The sequence below is a fragment of the Ambystoma mexicanum genome, chromosome 9 (assembly GCF_040938575.1).
Source record: "Ambystoma mexicanum isolate Mex_15411 chromosome 9, UKY_AmexF1_1, whole genome shotgun sequence".
Taxonomy (NCBI): domain Eukaryota; kingdom Metazoa; phylum Chordata; class Amphibia; order Caudata; family Ambystomatidae; genus Ambystoma; species Ambystoma mexicanum.
In genome coordinates, this window is record NC_090931.1 from 910,564,201 (window position 1) to 910,586,537 (window position 22,337).

General features: G+C 45.5%; 1 protein-coding gene across 5 annotated transcripts in view; it reads right to left on the bottom strand.

Annotated features, from left to right (window-relative positions):
* Window positions 1-13,248: 13,248 nt before the first annotated feature.
* Window positions 13,249-22,337, bottom strand: part of COL18A1 (collagen type XVIII alpha 1 chain) — a 448,272-nt gene continuing 439,183 nt past the window's right edge. For all 5 annotated transcript variants that reach the window (XM_069616076.1, XM_069616073.1, XM_069616074.1 and 2 more), the window contains 3 exons: window positions 21,056-21,253; window positions 20,823-20,938; window positions 13,249-15,532 (listed from right to left, as the gene is read on the bottom strand). In XM_069616076.1, the coding sequence (XP_069472177.1) occupies window positions 15,319-15,532; window positions 20,823-20,938; window positions 21,056-21,253 (528 nt within the window). In that variant the 3' untranslated portion in view covers window positions 13,249-15,318. The remainder of the gene's footprint in view (window positions 15,533-20,822; window positions 20,939-21,055; window positions 21,254-22,337) is intronic.

The window sequence follows — 22,337 nt, forward strand, 5'->3', positions numbered from 1 at the left end:
TTTTTTCAAGTAAGACCTTGGGTCCTCTCACAAGCCCACCCCAAAACTGGGGCCAATCAATGAAAGTGCCCCTCATTTGGGAACATGTTGTTTTGAAATGAGCTTGGTCAACATGCTTTTTAGAACCTTAACATGACGCAACAAAGCTAAAAGTTATCAAAGTGTAATGAACACTACCATGCGGATGCCTCATAGTCAAACCGTCTTTTTAGAGAGACTGAAATTATTTTATTTTTCTCTACTCTGGAATTCGTAACATACTATAAGAAAGAAATTGCAAATGAACAAACTCGCACTGCACTGCATGAAATTAGGATCTAAGCCTTAAACCAGGGTCATCCTAAATGTGTTTACTTTTTCTAGCAGATGGGATTTGACCCCAATCACTAACTGGACTGCAATAAAGTGTCAGGTACTGTCAGGTTGGAGTGACATATTCTTTACATACAGTATCATATACTCATTTACATTGGGTCAGGGGAGACACATATTTAGTATAGAAAGGTTTTAGGAAGTTATTATGGGTTATATTTTTAAACAGCCAATTTTGCCCTTAACCTTCATTGCAGCCTATGGAAATTGCCCCAAGCCAAGATGGAGGTTCTCAGTCTAAATTTTAATTGGCTGGAGATTGTTTATAGGGAGGACCATGAACATTCTAAACTGCCTTTCATCGTCCTTGCCCAGCTGACAGGTCGTGTGCCTTGCAGCTCCTGCTTAACTTGGTCAAGGGTGACAAGTTTCTAGCAGTTGAGCGGAAAATCTGAAAGTATAACAGGAGTCGTGTATGGAGTTTGGTGGAGACACAGGACAGGATTCAGAAACTTCCAATTTTCTGAGAAAAGAAGTTTTCAAGTCTCAATCACAAGATAAGTGACTTTCCATTTTTCTTGAACTTTCAAAAAAGGTTATATTTATTTTAAGGGATTGAAATCGCAAATCTGTATCTCAAAAGATTGAAGCGCGTATGTTTGTTTTTATCGCTACGTGTCAATTCAAACTAGCGCGTGAGTTTTTTCCCGTTACTTTGAGCCCGCGCGTGTGTCTCTGCGCGTGAGTGTGAAGCGCGAGTGTGAACTTTGGACTCGCGTTTACGGTTTATTTACGCGAGGGTTTTTTCTACGTGATAAAATAAAGCGCGTGTGCTTTTTCCCGCGATTTGGTTTTTTTGCGCGTATGCGTATTTATTCGTGGGTTGAACTTTAGCGCGTGTAATTTTTTATCGCGTCTTGGACTTTAGCGCGAGTGCGTTTTACCCACAAATTGGATTGTCAGCGCGTGTGCGTATTTCCCGCGACTTGGAGAAAAGCGTGTGTAATTTTTTATTGCGTCTTGGACTTTAGCGCGAGTGCGTTTTACCCGCGATTTGGATTGTCAGCGCGTGTGCGTATTTCCCGCGACTTGGAGAAAAGCGTGTGTGTTTTTTCCCGTGATTTGGATTGTCAGCGCGTGTGCGAATTTCCCGCGACTTGGAGAAAAGCGCGTGTGATTTTTTCCCGCGGTTTGGATTTTCAGCGTGTTTGCGTTTTACCCGCGGTTTGGATTTTAGCGCGTGGGCTGGCTTTCCACGTGAAGATTCCATCGCAAGTTAAAAATTTGTTCCTGAGTAAAAGACACTCTACAAAGAAAATATAAAAACAAATACAAGAACTTAAAAGAACTTCCTTAAACTTATTTGAAGAACTTAGACCTTGTTCAAGACTCTTAGGGTTGAGCAGACGAACTACAAAGTTAAAAATTACATTCATGGACCTACTGAGAAGGCTGAATGATCTATAAGATTCTGGCCCACAAGTAAGGAAGTCTTGTCTGCTTATCACTTCTCTGGGCATTCTGAAGAGAAGTACCAGGTATGTTTTTTTTTAACGCATGTTTATGTTTTAACTACAGGTGAAGAACCAGCGAGTTGATAGCTTCCAGCCTGGTGTTTGTTTCTTTGTCCCTTCCCCCTTTCCCCTGAAAGTGAGGTAAACTGAGCAGTTATATATATGTCAGCTCAGAGTGCCACATTTTGGGTGGATTGTCGGGGGTTCAGCAGCTTCTGCAGACACCAGGTTCTCAGCATGACATAAAGAAGACTATCGGGACTGCGATACTTTAGGGTAAGAAAGCCCATTAATTGCAACCAAATGTTTCATGCACATGCATTTCTTAAACAAAACAACAAACAATGACAATAGTTAGGTTTTCTTTTCTGTGAAAGGGAATGAGTGGGAGGAAACTTTAGGAAAATACCAGGATGAAGTAGGGGACAAGATGAAACCAACATTCGAATGATAAATGGGGCTGAAATTGCTCATAAGTAATTGTATGTATATGTCAATTTTCTTTTCACTTTCTCATCACCAAGTAATCCCACGGGTTACTATAACAGTATGAAGGGGCATTTTAAACCCCATTCTAACGCATGCTTTCTCTGTAGGTTTATGCTGCACAAATTGGTATAAGGTTAAATTTGTTGTGTTTTTTTACTTCATGTATTCACTCTCTCACACGTTTTTGAACAGGGAAATGAATATGCAAATATCTTTAAGTTCTATGACATGATCTCACATTTTTTATTTATTTCTATTATTTCAATATTTTTTGTCACAGAAATGCCCGGATTTGAGGAAGGCAAAGTGTAATGCCGAAACACGTGTCATGCAAAAGGGCCTAGAATTATCACAAAAAAAAAAAAAAGAAATCTACACGCAGACGGACTTGAATGCTTTCATTTATTCATTGGGAATAGCATAAGTCATATATGTGAAGACAGGAAATATTGGCGCAAAGAAAGGTGCAAGCAAAACCAAAAAAAAATGTTTCTATATTTTTCTCTTTGTCCCCAATTATTTCCTCATCCATTTAGATGTCTTCCTCAACTATCGCCTCCGCCACAGGTACCTATTCAGTTTGTTCTGGTACTTTTTTTGTCTATTTAAGGGTGTATTTGAAAAGTGCTTCTCCTTTTAACTTTGTTGGGAATTTATCACAGAATTCCATGAAGGTCTGCATTTTTCCAGTAAGTAGATAAACCTTTCCCTCTGACCATGGTGTTCCCTGAGGGGTTGACTGACATGGTTCTAGAAGTTAATCTTCTTCCTTTTCTAATTCTGATCCTCAGGTGCAGATGTTACCCTTTCTCTGCATAGCAGGTGCTAGTGTACCTTTCCCTTCCATGGACATAGAAATGGATGTTCCCTTTCCTTCTGTAGGTGTGGAACTTGACTTGTGTGTCTTAGATGCCAAAACATCCGTTGAGGTATGTTTGTCCTCACTCAACATTTAAATTTGTCCAAGTGTCTTGTGTTTCGGTTTTGATGCACAAATATTCTGAAGTGCTTTTGGGTTTATGCACACCCCTTCCCTGTTCCGTCGATGGCCTAGATTTAGCAAATTAGCTGGAGTGTTTGTGCCTTTTTGCTTTCAGTGTTGAAACTGAAATGTCATGCAAATATTTTGTTCACGGTTTGTCCATTTTAGTTTTGGGCTCTGGGTCCTGTGCAGCCATGGGTTGTCTCCACGGCACAATCTGACCTACGGAGCTTGGACTGGCTATGAGAAATTGTTTTGTCCATATCCTGCTCTTCGGCGATGCCCGCTTCCGTTGGCTGTAGCAGTAGATTTTCCCCAACTTCTTTTCAGCATGAATTGCGTAGTCTGTTCACCTTTTTGTACAACGCTCTTTCGAGGTCTTTGGTTTAAAAAGCTTGCAAGCTGGCAACCATTAGGGGGCATTGCAAAGCTTTAAAGGCACAAAGAGAGAAGGAGCTCAAGGCCCTGGAGGCACACATTTTGGGAGAAGTGGAGGAGGCGCGCTGGGAGGCAGCGTCCTCTCCCTCAAGGAAAACGCTAAGAGCGTACAGAAGCGTGGTGGGGCTGCTAGAGGTCCTTAGAAAAAGAAAGCGCACTGTTGTTTGTGAGGCAAAGATATTACGCCAAATTGAACAAAGCAGAAACACTCGTGGCGCTTCTCCTGAGAGAGTCGCAGTGACGAAGTGGTTGAGCGCCTCATCCGCATGGAAGATGTACAGGACCGGATGGCCAGATTCTATGTGCCCTCTACACTACACAGAACCCGCAGAGCCAGAAACAAGTCGACTTCCTCACAAACATACATCTCCCTAAGATTCCCACACAGGAGCAGATAGTGCGGGCGATGGCAGAGGAGAAGGTGAGGAGCACAATTAGGCAGATGCTCCCGAATAAGGCCCTGGGCCTGTATGGGTACACAGCAGCCTTCTATAAAGGGTACGCCCACATCCATAGCCCATCCTAGTGCACCTATTCAACACTTTTAGGTCAACACTTTAGGTCCTGCCTCCTGCCTCCCTGAAATTTGAGGAGAACCATCTCTGGTTCCGGAAGCACCCCAAAACCTTCCTCTTTCTCTCCCCCTCTAGAATCACTGAACTTGCACTGAATCTGCAACTGGGCCACTCACCGATCTCGGTCCTTGGCCCAGCCACTCTTCCCTGCACTGCCTCTCTGGCAACCCCTGCACTGTGGGACTGTCTCTGTATCCCTACAGCCCCTCCTCCCTGCACTTACCTTACACTTGCCACCAGCTGGCCCTTATTATTTATCTTGTATTCTACTAACCCTGTACTGCACTTTCCCCTCTCCATTTCCCCTTGCTTTTTTCCCTTCCCCCTTGCGCGATCTGAATGACACCTGGCCTAGTAGGATCGTTGTCTGTCTCCTCTTGTTCCCCCCCCCGCCTCGTCGCGTCTTGAAACACTTGGGTATAGGCGTGTTACAAATGCCGTATCATATCATATAACAGGACACATGACAACATCCATGGAGGAAGTGAAAATTACCCTTATCCCCAAGCCCCACAAGCACACCACAGACTGTACGTCATATAGGCCCATCGCCCCCTAAAAAAACATAAATGTCAAAATATTCACAAAAATATTAGCAAACAGATTGGAGGACTGGCTATCTCCCTAGTTTGATCCAACAAGACCAGGCAGGGTTCAACCTGGGCAGACAAACAGCAGAAATTAGAAGAGTTGAGAACCTGGTAGAGAAGGCCCAGAAAACGTCCACTCCGGCGGTCCTATTAGCGCTAAATGCTGTGAAGGCATTTGACCGGGTGGAGTGGCCGTTTCTGTTTAGGGTGATGGAGAGGATAGACCTGGATGGAGACTTCCTCAAAATGGTCCAGGCAAACTACAGGAGCCCTATGATGCGGCTCTTGGTAAATGGATCCATGTCCTGTCCCGTTGCCCTGGGGAGAGGGACCAAGCAGGGGAGCTTCTGTGTGCAGTGTACTCGGAGCCCCTTTTACAGGCAATAAGGGAGGAGGGAAAGATCCAGGGTATCCCATTCGCTGCCACGCAACATAAAGTCGTGGCATTCGCCAATATGTTACTATTTCTCACCACCCCAAAGATGTGTTAGACGCTTGTAGACACCTACTCACGGAGTTTGGGGAAGTCTGAGGTCTGAAGATCAACCAAAAGAAATCCAAACCCCTAAACCACTCTCTGGGCAGGGAAGAAGATATGGAGTTGAAAGCAACGTCACCTTTTAGGTGGACCCCTGGGGGGGATTAAATACTTGGGAGGCGGGGGGGTCAATATTAAGTCATCCATATCGGAGCGATATGCAGCCAACTACCCTCCTGCGCTAGATGCAATAAGAAAGGAGTATAGGAAGTGGAGTAATCTCAGGGTCTCATGGATGGGCAGCCTGGCAGCGGTAAAAATGGTCACGCTAGGTTGCTCTACTTGTTTCAGGCAATCCCACTGGCAGTCGCCCAGGACTTCTTTAGGGAATTAGGGAAGGCAACCAGGGAATTTAACTTGGAAGGAAAGAGGCCACAACTTAGCCGCCACTTGCTGATGGCAACAATAAAGCAGGGCGGACTAGCTCTTCCCAACTTTCAGCAATATGAGGCAGCACAGCTGAGGGTGATACACGAATGGTTTACGCAAAACGAGGGGAAACAGTGGATCCAAATGGACAGGGCAGTAGCTGAACATTAACTGAAGGAGGTCATGTGGCTCCTGCATCACCTGAGGCCAAAGACACTAAGACATTAGCGAATACATGGGACAAAGTAGCAAAAAAGCAGGGGACACAACTTTCCCTTCACCCCAATTTTTCACAACAATGAGTTTACACCGGGACTAGAAAGGAGAGCCTTTGACAAGTGGAGAGAGGGGTGCTGCAGGATGATTAGGGACATCTTCCAGGAGAAAAGAGTAAAAGCCTTCATAGAGTGCAAACAAGATTTTGGGCTAGGGGAAGGAGAGAGGCACAGATACTTTCAGCTGAGACACTGGGTAATGAATGGTGTAATCAGAGCAGCAGCTACCAGCCAACCCACCCCATTTGAGAGATTCCTAATGACAAACAATGGAACGAAGGGGCTCAGTTGGAATATATACAGGCTATTGGATGAGGCCCCGGACCAGCGAGTATTTCCATACATGACTTGATGGGACCAGATGCTAGGTAAGGCGATCACAAGGGAGGAATGGGAAAAGCTCTCGAGAAGGATTCCCAGGGTGACAAAGGTGGTACAGCTCCAGGAAGCATGGTATACATATATTTGGGGTGGCACTACACCCCATCCCGTCCGCACAGCATCTACCCAGTGGTATCCAAAGACTGTTGGAGGGGAGGAGGGCACCGCTGAGCAAATATGGTGGGAGTGTCCTAAAATAAAACCATTCTGGGAGGAGATCCACCAGGCTCAAGTCCAAGTCTTCTGGGAAGGGGCCCCAAGCTGGCTTTATTAGGAATGAAGGGAACAGAGGAGGAGAGTCGAGGACGAGAAAAGGCAAGAGTGCTGCTAACACTGGCGGCGATGGCCCTCATAGCACAGAAATGGAAAGAGCCGAAAATCCTGATGGAACAAGATTGGCTACTGAAGGTATTGGAGATGATGGCACTGGAATGGGCCTCATACACCATTAACAACAACCTAGGGACATTTGCAAAGGAATTTGGGGGTGGGGGCCTGGCCTTCCTGAGGGGAGACTACAGGATCCAATGGTGCCCACAGCGGTTGAAACTCTTAGACTTGAACTAATACCCCCCGGAGGGGCCCCACCACCACACGGAGAATGCATGCTGCTGGCTGGGAGGAGGGGAGGGGAGGCGAGGCGAAGGGAAAGAGCGGCACCATGGTGAAGTTTGCCATGTTGTTGAACAATAAAGACATGTTTTAAAAAAGAAAAGCTTGCACGCTTTGCACCGAGAGGCCTTGTGATCTCTTGGAAGACAACTATTGCACATTCGGTGTGTTCATCCATGTGAATCTGGTTTGCACCTTGGGCAACATTTAAATGGAGCTTTCTACAATGCGTAGCCAGGAAACGGGTGAGTTACATGTAACTGAGTATTTGTGAAATGACAATAGGGGCTAAAGGCATTCTCTAAACGTGTATTTAGAAAAATGTACCTTAGCCCTCCCCCACTCTCGCTACTGCATCGCCTTTTTGGTGTGATGCGCCTTTTGGTGTCTGATGTTGAAAAATGCTGCAGCTCTCTCCGTCGATCTCGATGTCAATCTTTTTGTGAGGAGGACCTCAATTAGGCTTTTATGGTTTTGACTTCTTCATTCCTCTTTACGGAGACTCTGTGTTTAGAATCAATCCTTAAAGGTGGGAAAAAAGCGATCTGAAGACGTTGATCCATGAAGGATCATGGGTACCTGTACACGTAGGGTAGGGATAGTGTTGCAGGTATGCCCCTGTTGACGCCACTTATATGTAATACCCGCACCAACCACTAAATGGTGGCCTATACAAAGCATGTGAATCTAAGCAGATTCACAAGCCCCTGAAAAACTGTTTTCCGATTGAACTCTCAATATAGCTAGACTCTGCAGTTACACACCCAAAAGACACATTTCCTGATTACTAACGGATATTTTCATAGAGTACAATGCAACATCTGGGAATTTTGACTTCCTCTTGCCTTGATAAAGTATCTTTCTTGATTGAGCTGTAGCTGCGGAACTATTTCCTTGTCATCCTCATTTCCCACACAATTATTGCTGTCTGACTCTTCCCACCCCTCATTCTCTTTGTAACATTTGACGCACACTAGTAGGCCCTGGACATTCGTCCCCAACCAAAAGTCAGCCATTTAGACCTTTGCACTCGTTGTATCTTCCGATATAGGTTTTTCTAGGGACCAAATGTTAGCCAGCCTCATGCTATTCTCCATCTTGATGTCCTCCTCGTTGTAGAAATTCAGAGAAGGCATTCAGGTCATCTCTCACTTGTCTCACCTGACTTCCCATGGTGTGAGCAAAGAACATAAATGCTTCCAAATGATTTTCTGCACCTTCTATGCAGGAGCCACCTGTTTCAATTTCTGCTGCTATTGCTGCTGTGGCTGTCTCAATTGTGGGAGTCGTTTTGTGTTAGACCTCCAGAGAGGCCAACAGCAAATGTGTCCTGTAGACAGTTCATGGTTTCCATTTCATGGGTTGTCTATCTTGTTCAGCAATTCTTCCTCCATTTATTTGTAAGTTGCATGTGTCCTGTAGTGCTCTGCCTGCTGCTGTGTTGACACACGATGTACAGCTGATCATCCTTGTAATTTATAGGCAGACTTTCAGTGAGGACTTTGTGTTTTCTTAGATTTATTTTAATGTATATAGCGCACAACGGCCCTTGGGCATCGTGGCGCTTGTTACAGAAGGCTTGTAGATTGCAGTTTAAAACATACAGCACTTGGTCAACATTTCCAGGAATACGGTCAAAGGTGCACGTTCTTTGGTTACAATGGAACATCGAGTTAATAAGTATGCATACAGGCCGTTTGAGCATAGACAAGTTATTTGAACAGATTAGTTTTCAACATTTTGCAGAAGACATATGATTTTTCATTTCTGAGAGCAGCGGGGAGGGCGTTCCAATTCTTGGGTGCTAGGCGTTGGAACTTGGTGCTCCTGCTTTTGCTCTTTTAAAAGAGGAAACGCAGATCTGGTTGGTGAGATGGGTTCTCTTGGGCCTAGATGATATACACGGGGTGATCCTTTCGGAGAGGTAGGGTGGGGGCGTTAAGTGAGAGGCACTTGTGTGTGATTGCCAATGTTTTGAAGAGAATATGCTCTTTGACTGGCAGCCAGTGGGAGTCTTTCTCGCTTGGGATATGTGTTCCCTTTTCGGAATGCTCAAAGCTGCTATCAAGACATTATTTTGAGTTATTTGTAGCTTGTGGATGTTGTTTTGCCGAAATATAATGCGTTGCAGTAGTCAAATTTAGTGCCAACTGTGGCTCTGGCAATGGGTAGGCAGTTTTGGGTAGATAGGAATGGTTGGCCTGCATTGATGATTTTGGTGGTGAGTGCTGGGGAGGAGGCTATGGAATTGACCTGGCGTGTCATGGAAAGGAAGGAGTCGATGTACACCCTAGTGTTTTTATTGCTGAAGATACTTTGATGATGGTGTTGTTGACGGTAAATGTGCTGTATTGTGGCGAGAGTTTGTCGAGTGTTTCTTTCGTGCCAACCACAAGGATCGATGTCTTATCCCCATTGAGACAGAGTCCATTGGCTGCCATCCAGGTTTGGATGGCAGCGTATATATTGTTAAGGGCTGCAGCATCTTGATCATAGATGCCAGTGAGGGGGATTCAGACTTGCGTGTCATCCGCATAGTTGGTGTAGGCTACGTCACGATGATCGAGGTCAATGAACAGAGGGAGGGTGAAAATGTTGTAAAGGGTGGGGGCAGTGTAGGAGCCTTGAGGAACTCCTCAGTGTATGGTGGTGGGTGGGGCACATGCTGAGTCGGAGAATACTCTCATGATTCTTCTGCTGAGGAATGAGCCGATCCAGGCTGCGGCTTGTGGAGAGAAATGGGCTGCGTTTATTTGTTGCATGCCGAGAATGTCGTGGTTAACGAGATCAAAGGCAGCTGACAGATCTAGCAAGAGGAAGAGCGCCGATTTGCCTTTGTCCATAATATCCCTAAGTTGTATTTTTAGGTCTAGGAGAGATGATTCTGTCCCATGACAAGGACGGAAACCGGATTGCCTTTTCCCAAGAATTTTGTTTTCTTCGTGAAATTTCTGGATTTGAATGTAGGCCACCTTGTCCACAATTTTGAGCAAGAAAGCTACGTTGGCAATAGGCCTGTAGTTATTGGCTAATTCGGGATCTAGTGTAGGTTTCTTCAGTAGTGGACGTACCCATGCTTCTTTTAGTCTGTCGGGGACTGTGCTGGAGTTGAAGGAGTTATATCTATAGATCAGGGTGGCAGAGGTTAAGGTGTATCTAGCACCTATAAGACAGCCATCATCAAGTTGACTACTCCCTAATTTGACCCCTTTATCACGATAAGGCTTCCTCATGGCTCAGCCTTCTTGTGCTACAGCCTCCAGATCTTCATGAGGCATTCCAAGGGTTTGTGTAGCCGCTTCCAGGCCTGCCATACTGTGTCAGGATTTCCTGCTTCTAGTATAGGTGCTAATGGTGCAAGAGGTGGTGGCGGTGACCTGTTTTCATCTAATCAATCTTTGCTCTCGGTCTCTCTCGTGAAAAAATACTGTTGGCCCAAGCTACAGGTCCTGTGTCCGACCTCAGCAGCTGCATTGCGCACGGCTGCCATCCATTTCAGGAGACGGGCATGTGGAAGGTGATTAGTGGGAGCTGTGCCCATCTGTGTTGGGGCACATCCCAAGGCACAGATGAGGATACAGACACCTTTGAGCAGCAAATCAACAATGGGTTGCACTTTCACCCAGTCAGTTCTCCATCCGAGCTGTTCTTTTAATACAGAGGCACTTCATGAGCAAAAGAGGCTGGGATGTACGACTTTGGATGTCCCTACCCAATGGACCTTCTAATCTCTAGCAAGAATGCACCTTTAATAAAGGGTGAAGGAGTCGAGCTAATTTACAAAACATTTCCAAAACAAAGGGTCCACAAATGTGCTTGTCGAATGCAAATCTGCATGTGGCACTCGCCTCTAAACTAATTTGGACCTTAGCATTGTAAGGGTCATTTTACTTATTTTATGTAAACATTTATGCAATGCCATTGCATGCTGCCACAGGCAACATTTCCTGTTCTAGTTACTGCAAGTGAAGCACCACGCGCAACAGGATCAATCATGACCCCTTGGTGGCAGTGGAAATCCATCCCTTGAGTGCTGTGCCCAGTTATCCTTTTCAGCTTTGAAAGAGTGGAAAGCCACAAGCACAATCTGAAAGTGAGTGCCCCACCAGCCGGCTTCTGTACCAGCGCGCAGGAAATGGGCACATGCCCGACTTGTGCTTCATCTTTCAGGGGCATTTTTTAGCACAGTGGGCAAGTCTCGATTTCACAATCTGGGCAGCTCTATGGATAGTACTTTGGACTGCACAGAACAGTGTACTTCGTTTTATTAATCTAACCCACTCAATTGGCTTTGTCTAATTTTTTTTTCCAAGAATTTAAGGTTAGCAGCAGAGGTGCCACCACGGCAGGTGGGGGGCACGGCCGTCCTTATAAAAACCCTGCCCCCGCCTCACCGGCTCGCCTGACAGTTATGTGTTTGTTTTGGTGTGCCACCGCAAGATTTCCAGTGGCCTCATCAGAGCAAGCCTATGAAAAATGCCTTGGGGCGCCACTGGTTAGCAGGAAGGGGAACCTGGTCCAGAACTTTAGATGACTCATTCGAAAATCTGCAAATCCTCATGATTGAGTTTGCTGATGGCAGGGTTTGCAGGCGCAGATGGCTGGTAAAACTACACAAGATAGGATGTTAGGTGTTAGAAGGAGTGGGAGTTGGGGTTTGTTCCTTGTCATCCTCAACAATAGATGAACAGGAATCCCAAACTAAGAGGGCAGAACCGTGAAAAGGAAGCGGATTGGCTACGAGGGCAAAAACATTCAACTTGGAATGTTCAGAACAAGCTTCAACTGCCTTTCATCAGAGCTTTTCCAGAGACAGGATATGTTTTTGTTTATTCCCTTCATTTTAGGGCCAAAGAACTTTAAGTACCAGTTGGAGTCAGGAGAAGGAAGAAGAAAACGAGAGGAAATTACAGTGAAGTACTTAGGTGGGAGTGCAGCTTTTTGGGAGTAAAGGCAGTGTTTGAACTATTAAGAATGATTCATGTATATATCTATGGCTAGAGAGTGATGGCAGTGTAAATAAAGAATTTCAGTACAAAAGTATTTTGAGCATCATTTTAAAAGTGGTAGCAGCAGCGCTGCATTCAAACTGAGAAAAGCAACTGGACGCTCGTCAAGCAACCCACACCGTGCTCAGGGTGTCTGCAGCATGAATATTTTGACGATAACTTGCGCAGACACAGGGGCTGATTCATGGAATTTGTGAACCGAAAAACGGGGATTTGTGCGCCATTATGCCCGCAAATCCCCATTTGTTGAACAGGGATTTGCGGGCAGAATGGCGCACAAATCCCCGTTTTTCAGCGCACTAATTCCATGAATCATCTTTACAGTGTCTTTGGGAGGCAGCATGGGTCAGATGTGCGCCGCGGGACAATCTAGTGGTATCTTTTTGAGTCGGGAGCAGTATGTAAGATAAAGTAGCAACAAGGAAGGAAAGTTTAAGTCAGTTTGCGTTTTTAATTGCTGTACGCTAACGCGCATGCTCAAACCAGCGCCATTGTCAGAACTGTGCAATTGTTCGTTGCCTGGATACAAGAAGGCAACTCTATTGCGCATGCGTGCAAAGCAAGGAGACAGACCACATGAAGCAGTAGGAAGAGCGGCATCTTCTGCGGCACAGTATGTTAAAAGGTTGAACTGGAAAGTGACTGAAGTCTTCTTTCTGAAAGGAATCAGAGGGGAATTTGGAGTTTAAAATGCAGAAAAGACTGTTCATCTGCAAAGCAGTTAGCATTAGGGGTAGATTAAGGTTAGGTATAGCAGCCATTGTTACCAAATGAAGAGTTCATTCAAACTGAGAAAGCAAATCTTCAGTGAGTAAAAAGGAAACTTGCTTTTCTCAATTCTATTACCTTTCACTATTTGAGGAGGTGAAACGGGCAAGGGGAGGGAAGAAAGTTTTTTTAATACTAGTGTAAGCTGCTTTCTGCATGGGAATGATTTAATCCTGTTTGTTATACTAACTGCAGATCATCGCTGAAGCCAGGGCTTGCCCGGGAAGCATCTGTTTGTTTGTTATCTGATCCACTGCAGACTCAACTGTAACTCTTGAGGTTCAGTTGGGTTGAGTTGGGTTGGAAACGCTTGGAGAGAGCCTCTGGGATTTAGCAGCTCCTGCGGATTTAGCAAAACCAACATGACAGGTGAAATAATTTGCAAAAGACACAGGCCATTGTAAAAGAGGGTAATTCTTTATTCAGTGCGATTAGAAAATAGTTTACAGCACACAAAATGAGATTTATTTCATTTAAAGTTGCCGGACATTGCTTTTTATGATTGAGCTGGAATACCAGTTTGAGCGGAGCCGGGTAGTGGTTCAATAATTTTACAGTACATTAAACAAGTGGAATAAGACAGACATTCAGAGCCGAGGGAATATGAGCCGTCAAAGTCCTTCTCAAGGAATCAACATGGAGTTCCTGGTGTGACATGTGGGGGGGTAATACACCAGATGAAAATACGCCCTTGGACAGAAAAAGGGGGTGAAATCCTGCTGGGGAAAAATTGTATAAAAATATGGTATATATCTCTGAAAGAAGTGCAAAAATATTGTTTTCACTGAAAGCCGTGGCTAACAGTGCCCTTTGTACACAGTGTAGGGAGGCCAGATGAGAACATGACTTCCCGCAATCCTAAATTACTATTTACCTGACACACTTAATGGAAAGGACAGGGAATCCCTGTGCTCTTCTCTTTCGGTAAGAAAGGTTTCACATCTTCATTTTAGGGGAGCAAGCTGCCTTCTATGCTAGGGTCTGGGGCATGGCTGTCTCCATGCTAGAAAGACAGCCGGCCTACCATTTAGGAGCAAACAGGTGCTTGCTTATTTTGGAACCTATTCCCCCGCAGCTGAAACACTGAGGACGTCATCAGCACTTAAAGGGTGCATGAAGCCTGCTTTTCACATTGGAAGAAAGACCCGCCCACCTGTGCTTGGAGGGAGTTTCGTTCTCCCGCTTTCAGTGGCCTGATCCCCAATATAAGAAAGACACTATGCCCCTCACAAAAATAGTGAAAGATGCCCTAATACAATGGTAGGGTGACCTATTCTTGAGATGAAGCTGCTGTACACTAGGAGAGAATGAAAGCCTTGGCCTGGCGATATACCTTCCTTGCCTTTGGGAACTGACCTAGACTACCTTGAAACTTGGGAAACTAACACAGAATATATGCCCTGTGTGAGTGAGGCCAATCCTCTCTCTGTACCCTAGCAGAGTAAGACCTAGCCAGTGACTTCTAGCCTCTGTACCCTAGTACAGCAACACCTGTTCTGCTTGCACAGTACACTGTGCCCCTTCAGCTGTATCCTGGGAGAAGGCGACCTTGCCTTTGTATCGTAGCAGAGTAAGGCTTGGCGGCCAGGTCCTTTGGTTCGTAAGAAAGTGCATACATGGCCTGGGAAAGTGAAAGATGACTTTTGGGACCTGGGAGATTGTGGTCTGGCTCACGTGATCTTAGACAGCAAAACCACGCCCCCGGCAAGGAGGCTCTCTGTTTATCTGATTTCCGGAGACAGCTGGGCATCGGCCGGCTCTGGTGTGCTATCTCCTGCAGTGAAATAAGACAGCTCCCGATAGTGGAAGGTTGCGCTTGATCTTTGACAGCCAAGACGCAGAACAAGACAAATGGGGGAGAAGCTGAAAAAAAACACAAATATATATATATATTTATATAATTATAACTAAAACAGGTTACAATGGGAGGAAGATCTGTAAAATGTTCCCTATACATGGAAAGGTCGAGATTTGCCACGGTTATCAAGTCAAATGCCACGTTGCTTGTCTGGTCTCAGCCTTTCCACCCACCTCCTGACCCGTGGGAAGAGTTGAAATCGAAGTTACCAGCAAGCGGCACTCAGACAATTGAGGTGGAAGGTTTCAGTGTCCACATTCACCAGGATGTGCGATGGGGGGTGCAGGAGGATGCACCATCATTATAGGTCATCAGAAGAGCGTCTGGGGGTGAAGGGGTGTAGCCCCATCCAATGAGCAACTTTCTAAGATCCCGTGCAGTTGGAACACTGGGCGGGACCCGCAGGCAACTTCGAAACTAGAGCTCAAACGCCAGCAATTTTCTTCTGTTTGTTGTACAATGAGAACACTCTCTGGCTGTTTGGATGGCTCTAAATATTTAGGATACTGGGAAATCTTTGCACCAGGTGCCGCCCAATCGCACCTTCCATGTGGTTATTCCCCGGTTTTCCCCTTGTCCCATCTCGTCCTTCCATTCCCAAGCAGTCTCTATTTCTTGGCGGATGACATGAAGCTGTTCTCGATGCAGAGCACGGCAAAGGCCTTGTTACAGCTCTGCGCTTTCTGCTCCAGGAGTTTGCCGTTCAGGAGCGAGGACGCCTGCCCCGTCACCACACCATCGTCCGTCCGCCAAGTCTCGCAGTAGCTCTCGGTCAGCCGGCGGCCCTTAGCATCTGTGCCGTGCCAGAGCATCTTGTGAGGCCTGGGGATCAGAGAAAGAAAAGGTTATGTGAAGTAGAGGCATGTCAAGGTGGGGGCAGAGGCAGAAGGAAGAGGTTTGAGAGACAGAGCGAAAAGAAGAGGACAAGGGAAGAGAGAGCGAAGGGGAGAATTGCGAATGGGTATGCCTGGGGAGAAGTGAGCAAGAACAGATGTCTGTGAGATAACATGCAACCTGATCTGGAAATGGAGTACAATCCTAGATGATGAAATACACATTTCTTCAGGCTGTAAATGAAAAACACCTTCTAGCATAATGCTCGATATTTTTCCAAATCTTAACCTACGCCTATAGTTGGATAGCAAATCGGTGCCCTGATGTTTTGTTCTAAGAGTTTCTAACCGACTTGTACTGCACTAGTTTTGTGCTTATAGATGATGTTGGTAAAAAAAGGAATGTAACAGAACCGAATGTCAATATATGAGAGAATGGAGGAGTGGACGAGCATATTTTCATATCTTTTGCATCCCACTCGGTTTTGGAAGTCAAACCAAGGAGCTACTAAGAAAGGAAAGATCTGTTTCCTCGCAGCCGGCCCAACTCCATAGGGCAAACATCCAGCTTTGTTGTGCAGACCGTGGCTGTTGTTCAAAAGGCTGCCCGTATGAAAGTTAAGCCTATGATTACATCGGGCGAGGTGCGTCCGAAGCATAGCACTGAACCATCGACTCCAGATCACTATTCGTCTGCAGTTCTTATTGCCCAGTCCCATGACTACGACCAGTCGCAAATCCATTGTTTGGACCTTTTTACAAACGTTTGCACTCCTGGAAACTACCTGATAACAGGTACTTAAATGGACTTGTATATTTTTCTCTGAACCCCTTGGAGTTCCCTGCCCAAAATGCCGACTTTAGAAGGTACCAATGATATATTAGGGAATGTAATGTAATAAATCACTTTGTCACACTTAAAAACACCATAACATCATTTGTGTTAAATAATGAACTGGGACTTAGCTAGGCTCGGTACTGCGCATGTAATTTTTCTGTACTTTTGGATGGCTGTGTAGGCCTCGCTTGTAATATGTTTAAACTCTTTTAACACTTACATGCTGGCTACCAAACGCTGAAACTGCCTAGCAAATCAACACTGCATAGAAGTGTAACCCCCTTAGGGGGGTAAAAGACACAAAAATGAAAAGGTAAAGGATACCCAGCGCGGGAAAACAATTTGAGTAAAGGACCCTCACACGTGAACATGCAAGGGATCCTTTACTCTGATTAAAAGAAACATTGCATGCGTGAGCGGAGCACTGTGGACAATGGTTTAAACCCTCTAAGAGTTTGAGGCACTCCATTTCGCGCCTGTCAGCGCCGCTTGCCGGGCTTGCATTGAGGCACTCCACTGACAAGCAAGGGAGCAGCCATAATCACTGCCACCCCCAGGTGGCCCCTAGTCACTGCAGCTGGACCAGGAAAACTCATAATTACCGGCACTACACATAGCGTGGAGTGGCCAACGCTTTCAGCCCTTGCAGGCTATATATGATTAAAGGGGCTGCCCCCCCCCCCCCTATCCGGCAGGCCATCAGGACTACCCTGGCTGCACCTGGCAGTCACAGCCCGGGTGGAGGAGAGTTGTGTGGGTCCCTCCCTATGCTGCGACTGATTGCTTGGCTGCACCTTACATTCGAAGCCCAGCCCAAGTATGGACATTGGGGCCCCGACTGATTGCTGCTGTCTGCTGCTGTCTGCTTGCCAGGTTTATAGTGATAGTTCGAATCAAAAGATTCGAAAAAAAAAAGTTTCTAAAACAAAAGCTGTTACATGCTATATTTAACATGCAAAGTGCATTTCTTTCTAAACAAATCCGTTGCCAATAGTCATGGATTGGTTTCAATTGAAATGCACTTTTACATGTTAAAAGTAGCATTTCAATGCTTTTTTTTGATGTAACGTTGAAACGTTAGATGGAGCTCAGTGCTGTAATTTCAGCACTGGACAGCTCCATGTAACGTTTCAAAGTTTTTGTGCATATTGGCATTTAAATGTTTTTTTTAACTTTGAAACGTTACATGGAGCTGTCCAGTGCTGTAATTTCAGCACTGGACAGCTCCATGCAACATTTTAAGGTTTTAGTGTATATTGGGGGGTTCCCCCAGCCCTCCCAACCCCCATGCCACCCTCCCACCCCCAACCCTAACCCAAGCCCCAACCCTAACCCATGTTGACGGCACTTTCGAATTTTTTTAAAAGAAATTGTCATTTTTTTTTCTCGAAAGTTTGCCTTTCGAAAGTTTTGTATTCGAAAAAATGACTGGACACCTGCTTGCCAGAACCATCACAAGAGAGCTCAAGACATAGATGAACATCAAGAAGGAGCAGCAGCAAGGACCTTGAGGTAGCCCTGGCTAGGATGTCTCTGAAGTTTTTGAGCCTATACCACCACTCCTATCCCTCCCCCCCAACATACTCCTCACGGCCAGAATCTTCAACATAACTCCACACACATTCCCTATCAGAGGACCCTAAAGGTATAGCATACTAAATACAGACTCAAACCCTGTCTGGATGCTATCAACACCCCACTGCACCCTTCGCAACTTTCTCAGCCTTGCGGCCTCCCTTACAGATCACTGCTCCAGGGTCTCTGCCCACCGGTTTCTGCTTCTGCGTTTCCCCCTCCCACTAAAAGCCCCCCTCCCATTTTCTTTCAACAGAGGCACACACAGTGAGGCCAACATTATTGGCAGACAGGCTCTCTATAGGACGTACCTTATCGTCCACTCCCTCTGCGAAGCATTCTATGTGCTAACATTTTTCTTTTAGGTGCACGTGTCCTACAATATTTTAGAGGTTCTGGGTAAGAACAATTTAATCCATGTATGGCGATTCCAGGATATGTATGTGCTTTGCTATAGACCGATCCTTTAACATTATATGCAGAGTTTGCACCAATTATAGGTCTTACATGAGGTTTTCAGTAAGGCCTTTTTACTGTTTTTATATACACATATTTTTTACTGTGTCTTGTCACTTAATAAGGTGTATATATTTCCAGTATACACGTCTAGTATAATTTCATGGGTTTTCTATTGAGACTAACTGTACCTACATATCGGCTTTCTGCGTTCCCTGAGTCAAGCCAGGACTGCCCTGCCATTGCTGCCCCTTAGAGATGTTGGCCTATATTATTGTTGGAACTTTGTGATTAGGTGTTCTCAAAAAACTCTCACTAGAGGAATGATGAAAATCTCCCTAATGATTTCATTTACAGTCTCTACAGGACACAGATTTAGAATGGCTGACTTGAAAAAAAAAACCTTTGGTGGCTATGTCCTCCATTCACAGACTGGGTGCTTTATGGGCTGTGTGGTTTGTTGTCTTCCTTATTTCATGGTTATGCCAGATGCATTCATATTAGGCCTGGGTGTTATGAAGCATGTTTCTGGAGGAAGAGGGTAAGGTATGACATAAGTTCCTTTATTAAGATGACATCAGGTAAGATCAGTTAGGGCTGGAGCTGGGCCCACTTGATCCCACCACCCAGGCTACATGGTACCAACTCCCAGGGCTGGACCTCCTATTTATTTATGTATTTATTTATTTATTTATTTATTTGAACTTTTATATCGTGTCACATGCCCATGGGCCTCAGGGCGCACATAGAACAAACAAAGACAAACACACAAAGAGGACAGGCTAACCGGGGGCGTCCATAATGGGGGCTCAGTCGAGAGGGAGGTTGAAGAGGTGGGTCTCAAACCACAACACACCAACACTCCAGGCACTCACGGAACATTCTCACCATGACATCACTAAGTGCACCCAAGCAAGAAGACATGATATAACGCTAGGCCTTGGTTTTCATCCTCCATTTTTTCTCTAGTTTAAACATGACTCAGTATATGATATTGCCTGTTCTTTGCACCGTATCTACGGACAAGTTAATCTACATGCACTAGATCAGGGTTCTGCGACCTTTGGCTCCCCAGATGTTTAGGACTACGATGTCCATCAGCCCTAGCCAGCATAGTCAATGACAAATGCTCTTGGAAGTTGTAGTCCAAAACATATGGAGAGCCACAGGCTGCAGAGTCCTGCACTAGATGGTCGTAGAGCTGTCTTGATGTACTCAGAGCATACTTCTTCTTTTAGGAAGTGACTGCTTTAGTAGAAAAGGGTTGCAACCATATGCAGCTACTTTAATTAAATGGACCAGCCGTACGGTTGCTACGGCTTTTGAGTTGTCACGAGGTCCCCCATCTCCCTCGGTTTTGGGTACATCCACCAGAGGTTTGGCAACACAATGGGATGAGGTTCTAGGAGATCAACTTTATGTGTGGGGCATTTAGATGGCAGCCTTCTCCTTTGAATTTCATTGTGCAGCTCTGGCTTGGGTTTGCTGCTGAAACGATGGTGGGCTCTACTGTGCAACATGTTTTTGGAGGAGTGAGCATATACTCTTTGAGTGAAGAATGTTTGAGGGGGGCGGTGACTCCGGGAATGCTTGGATTAGGCAATGCACATTTCACTGGGCATCTTCCCTCAAGGCACTACTCCCATCTCACCCGCCAACTTTGGGGAGGGGACTGCAACGCCAACTCTTGGACACTTCTGGAAGGGCCTCCACAACCCTCACAGGTCAGGTAAAAGGCAGGCCAGGAATTTCCAGGTGAAATGGGCACGCTACTGAGAAGGTTTGATTCTGTTGAAAGGTAAGAGGAACTCTGAGTGAGTATTGTGACTAGGCTGCAGACCCACTCCATGGGAATCCGCATAAGTACTCCAAGCGTTACTGCCTGGGTGCAAGTAATAAATAAAGCTTCTGCTAAGAGAATGAGCTGAAGCGACGTGCATTCCAGATTCATGGGACACGGCCTCACTGATGAATGTGCATTCACTCAAGCTGGCAGATCGGAGCTGCTGGTGTCGCTGATTTCCACTGTGTGGTGCTACTCACAGGATGATGATAATAACTGAGTGGCAAGTTGGGGGACAACATGCTATATACTACTTCAACCACTTCAATGTTCACCTAATCTTGATATATTTGTTTTATGAGCTGTGTAAGTCAAGCCCCAATCACAAGCTCAACATGCAGCTGGGGCATGCATGCATCTTTATAACCATGCATCAAACAATTTGGCCCAAATAATTGTCCTTGTTTTTTTATGCACAAACCACAACAGGGAAGGTACTTGTTGCTTATCTACACCTACACAGGGTATAGGCCCTACTGTTACTTGTTTGTTGAGGCCCACTACAGTCAAACAAGACCCACGTCTGCTGCTGTTCTCAGACTTTAAAGAAAAGCATGCTAAACTTACCATGCAGAGTCCCGCAATATGTCCTTTCCATCAAAGGAGAAAATGCGTGCCCCAGCCCTGAGCTGGGCTTCCGAGCCTGAGAAGAGGGACTCCCAGTTTTCAAAGAGAACTTCATCCTAAAGGGGAAGAAATAGAGAGAGTGAAGCTTTCTTTAGAGAAAAAGGTTAGGTGCGGTGGCACGAGAACGCGAGATACAACCGCAGCACAAGAACCGTGTGTGGGAAAAGACATACCCTGAGGTTAACTATAGGTATTGAGGTTCTGTCAGCTCGTCTGACAATACTGTACAAGTCCTGCAGCCTGGATGACAGGAATGCCCTGAAGGTTCCCTTCAGCCCCGCTGCCCGGGCCTGCTCAAAGCACTGCAGGTCCACGCCACGAATGGAGCGCATGCTGCCACTCAACGGGACGTTGAGAGCAATGAGGTGAAGCTGAAGAAAGGGGAAGAGAAAGGGGTAAGAAACAAGAGCACTTCACAAAACTGGGACATTGCATTGGTACGACGGCGCACTCTCACATCAAGGCAGTGCCTTCAAAAGAAATCATTTCAAAACAAGATGACGCAAACGGGCACAAAGAGCAAGTCATACAAGTCAAGTTTGTGCTAATGGAGGACAAAATGCCAAGCTGTACAACAGCTCGAAAAATGATACAATTAGTCACATTATCTCAACTCATCACGCTGTTATCAACAGTTGCACAAGCCGACTAATATCGACAGCAAAATCCCCTTAACTCAGGATACCACAAGTTGACAAATAATGTCAGTCCATGATCACACCATCAACAGACACATGATCCCAATTCACATACCCAAAAATAGGCCTTTCATCCCAATACACTACATACAAAACAGTCCCCTCCTTTTACCTCAGTCCTACTGTGAATAGTCACCTATCCCCTCCAGAGTTTCACACCCAAGGTATAGTGATAGGATATATGTGAATATGGCAAAAAAGAAATACCAAATGAAAAATTGCAGTGATATTTTTTTGTTTTGCGCAATTATATGTGGGGGAGACCTCTGCATCTCCCCTTACCTAATTATTTACCCTTACCCACCGCCCACATATAATTGCAGCAATGTCTGGAAAAAACGGGCACTTAAAACGGGCACTTTTGCAATCAGTATTTCTGCACTCGCAGTAAACGAGTGATACCATAGTAATATATAGAGTAAGTGTGTGACAATATTTGCCTAGAGGTTTCATTGCACAGTGTGTATTTGTAAAGGCCTAATACATCATTGCATATTTGTGTACTTACCTGTCTAACTGGACTTATTGGTGTTGCTCTGTGTGGACTCACTGTGGCCCCAGACCTCTCTCCTGAGTCTAAGCTGTACCGTTCTGCTACCTACGTTGAATGGGGTTGTCTAGACTCCAGAGTCTTTCTTGTTCATCCTAATAGGTTTGCCTCCCCAAATCTGCCCAGGGGTGATTTTGCGAATCCATTTGAACAGATACTAATGTTCTTTTCACTGCCCTACATCAGCAATTATCTAGGACCATACAA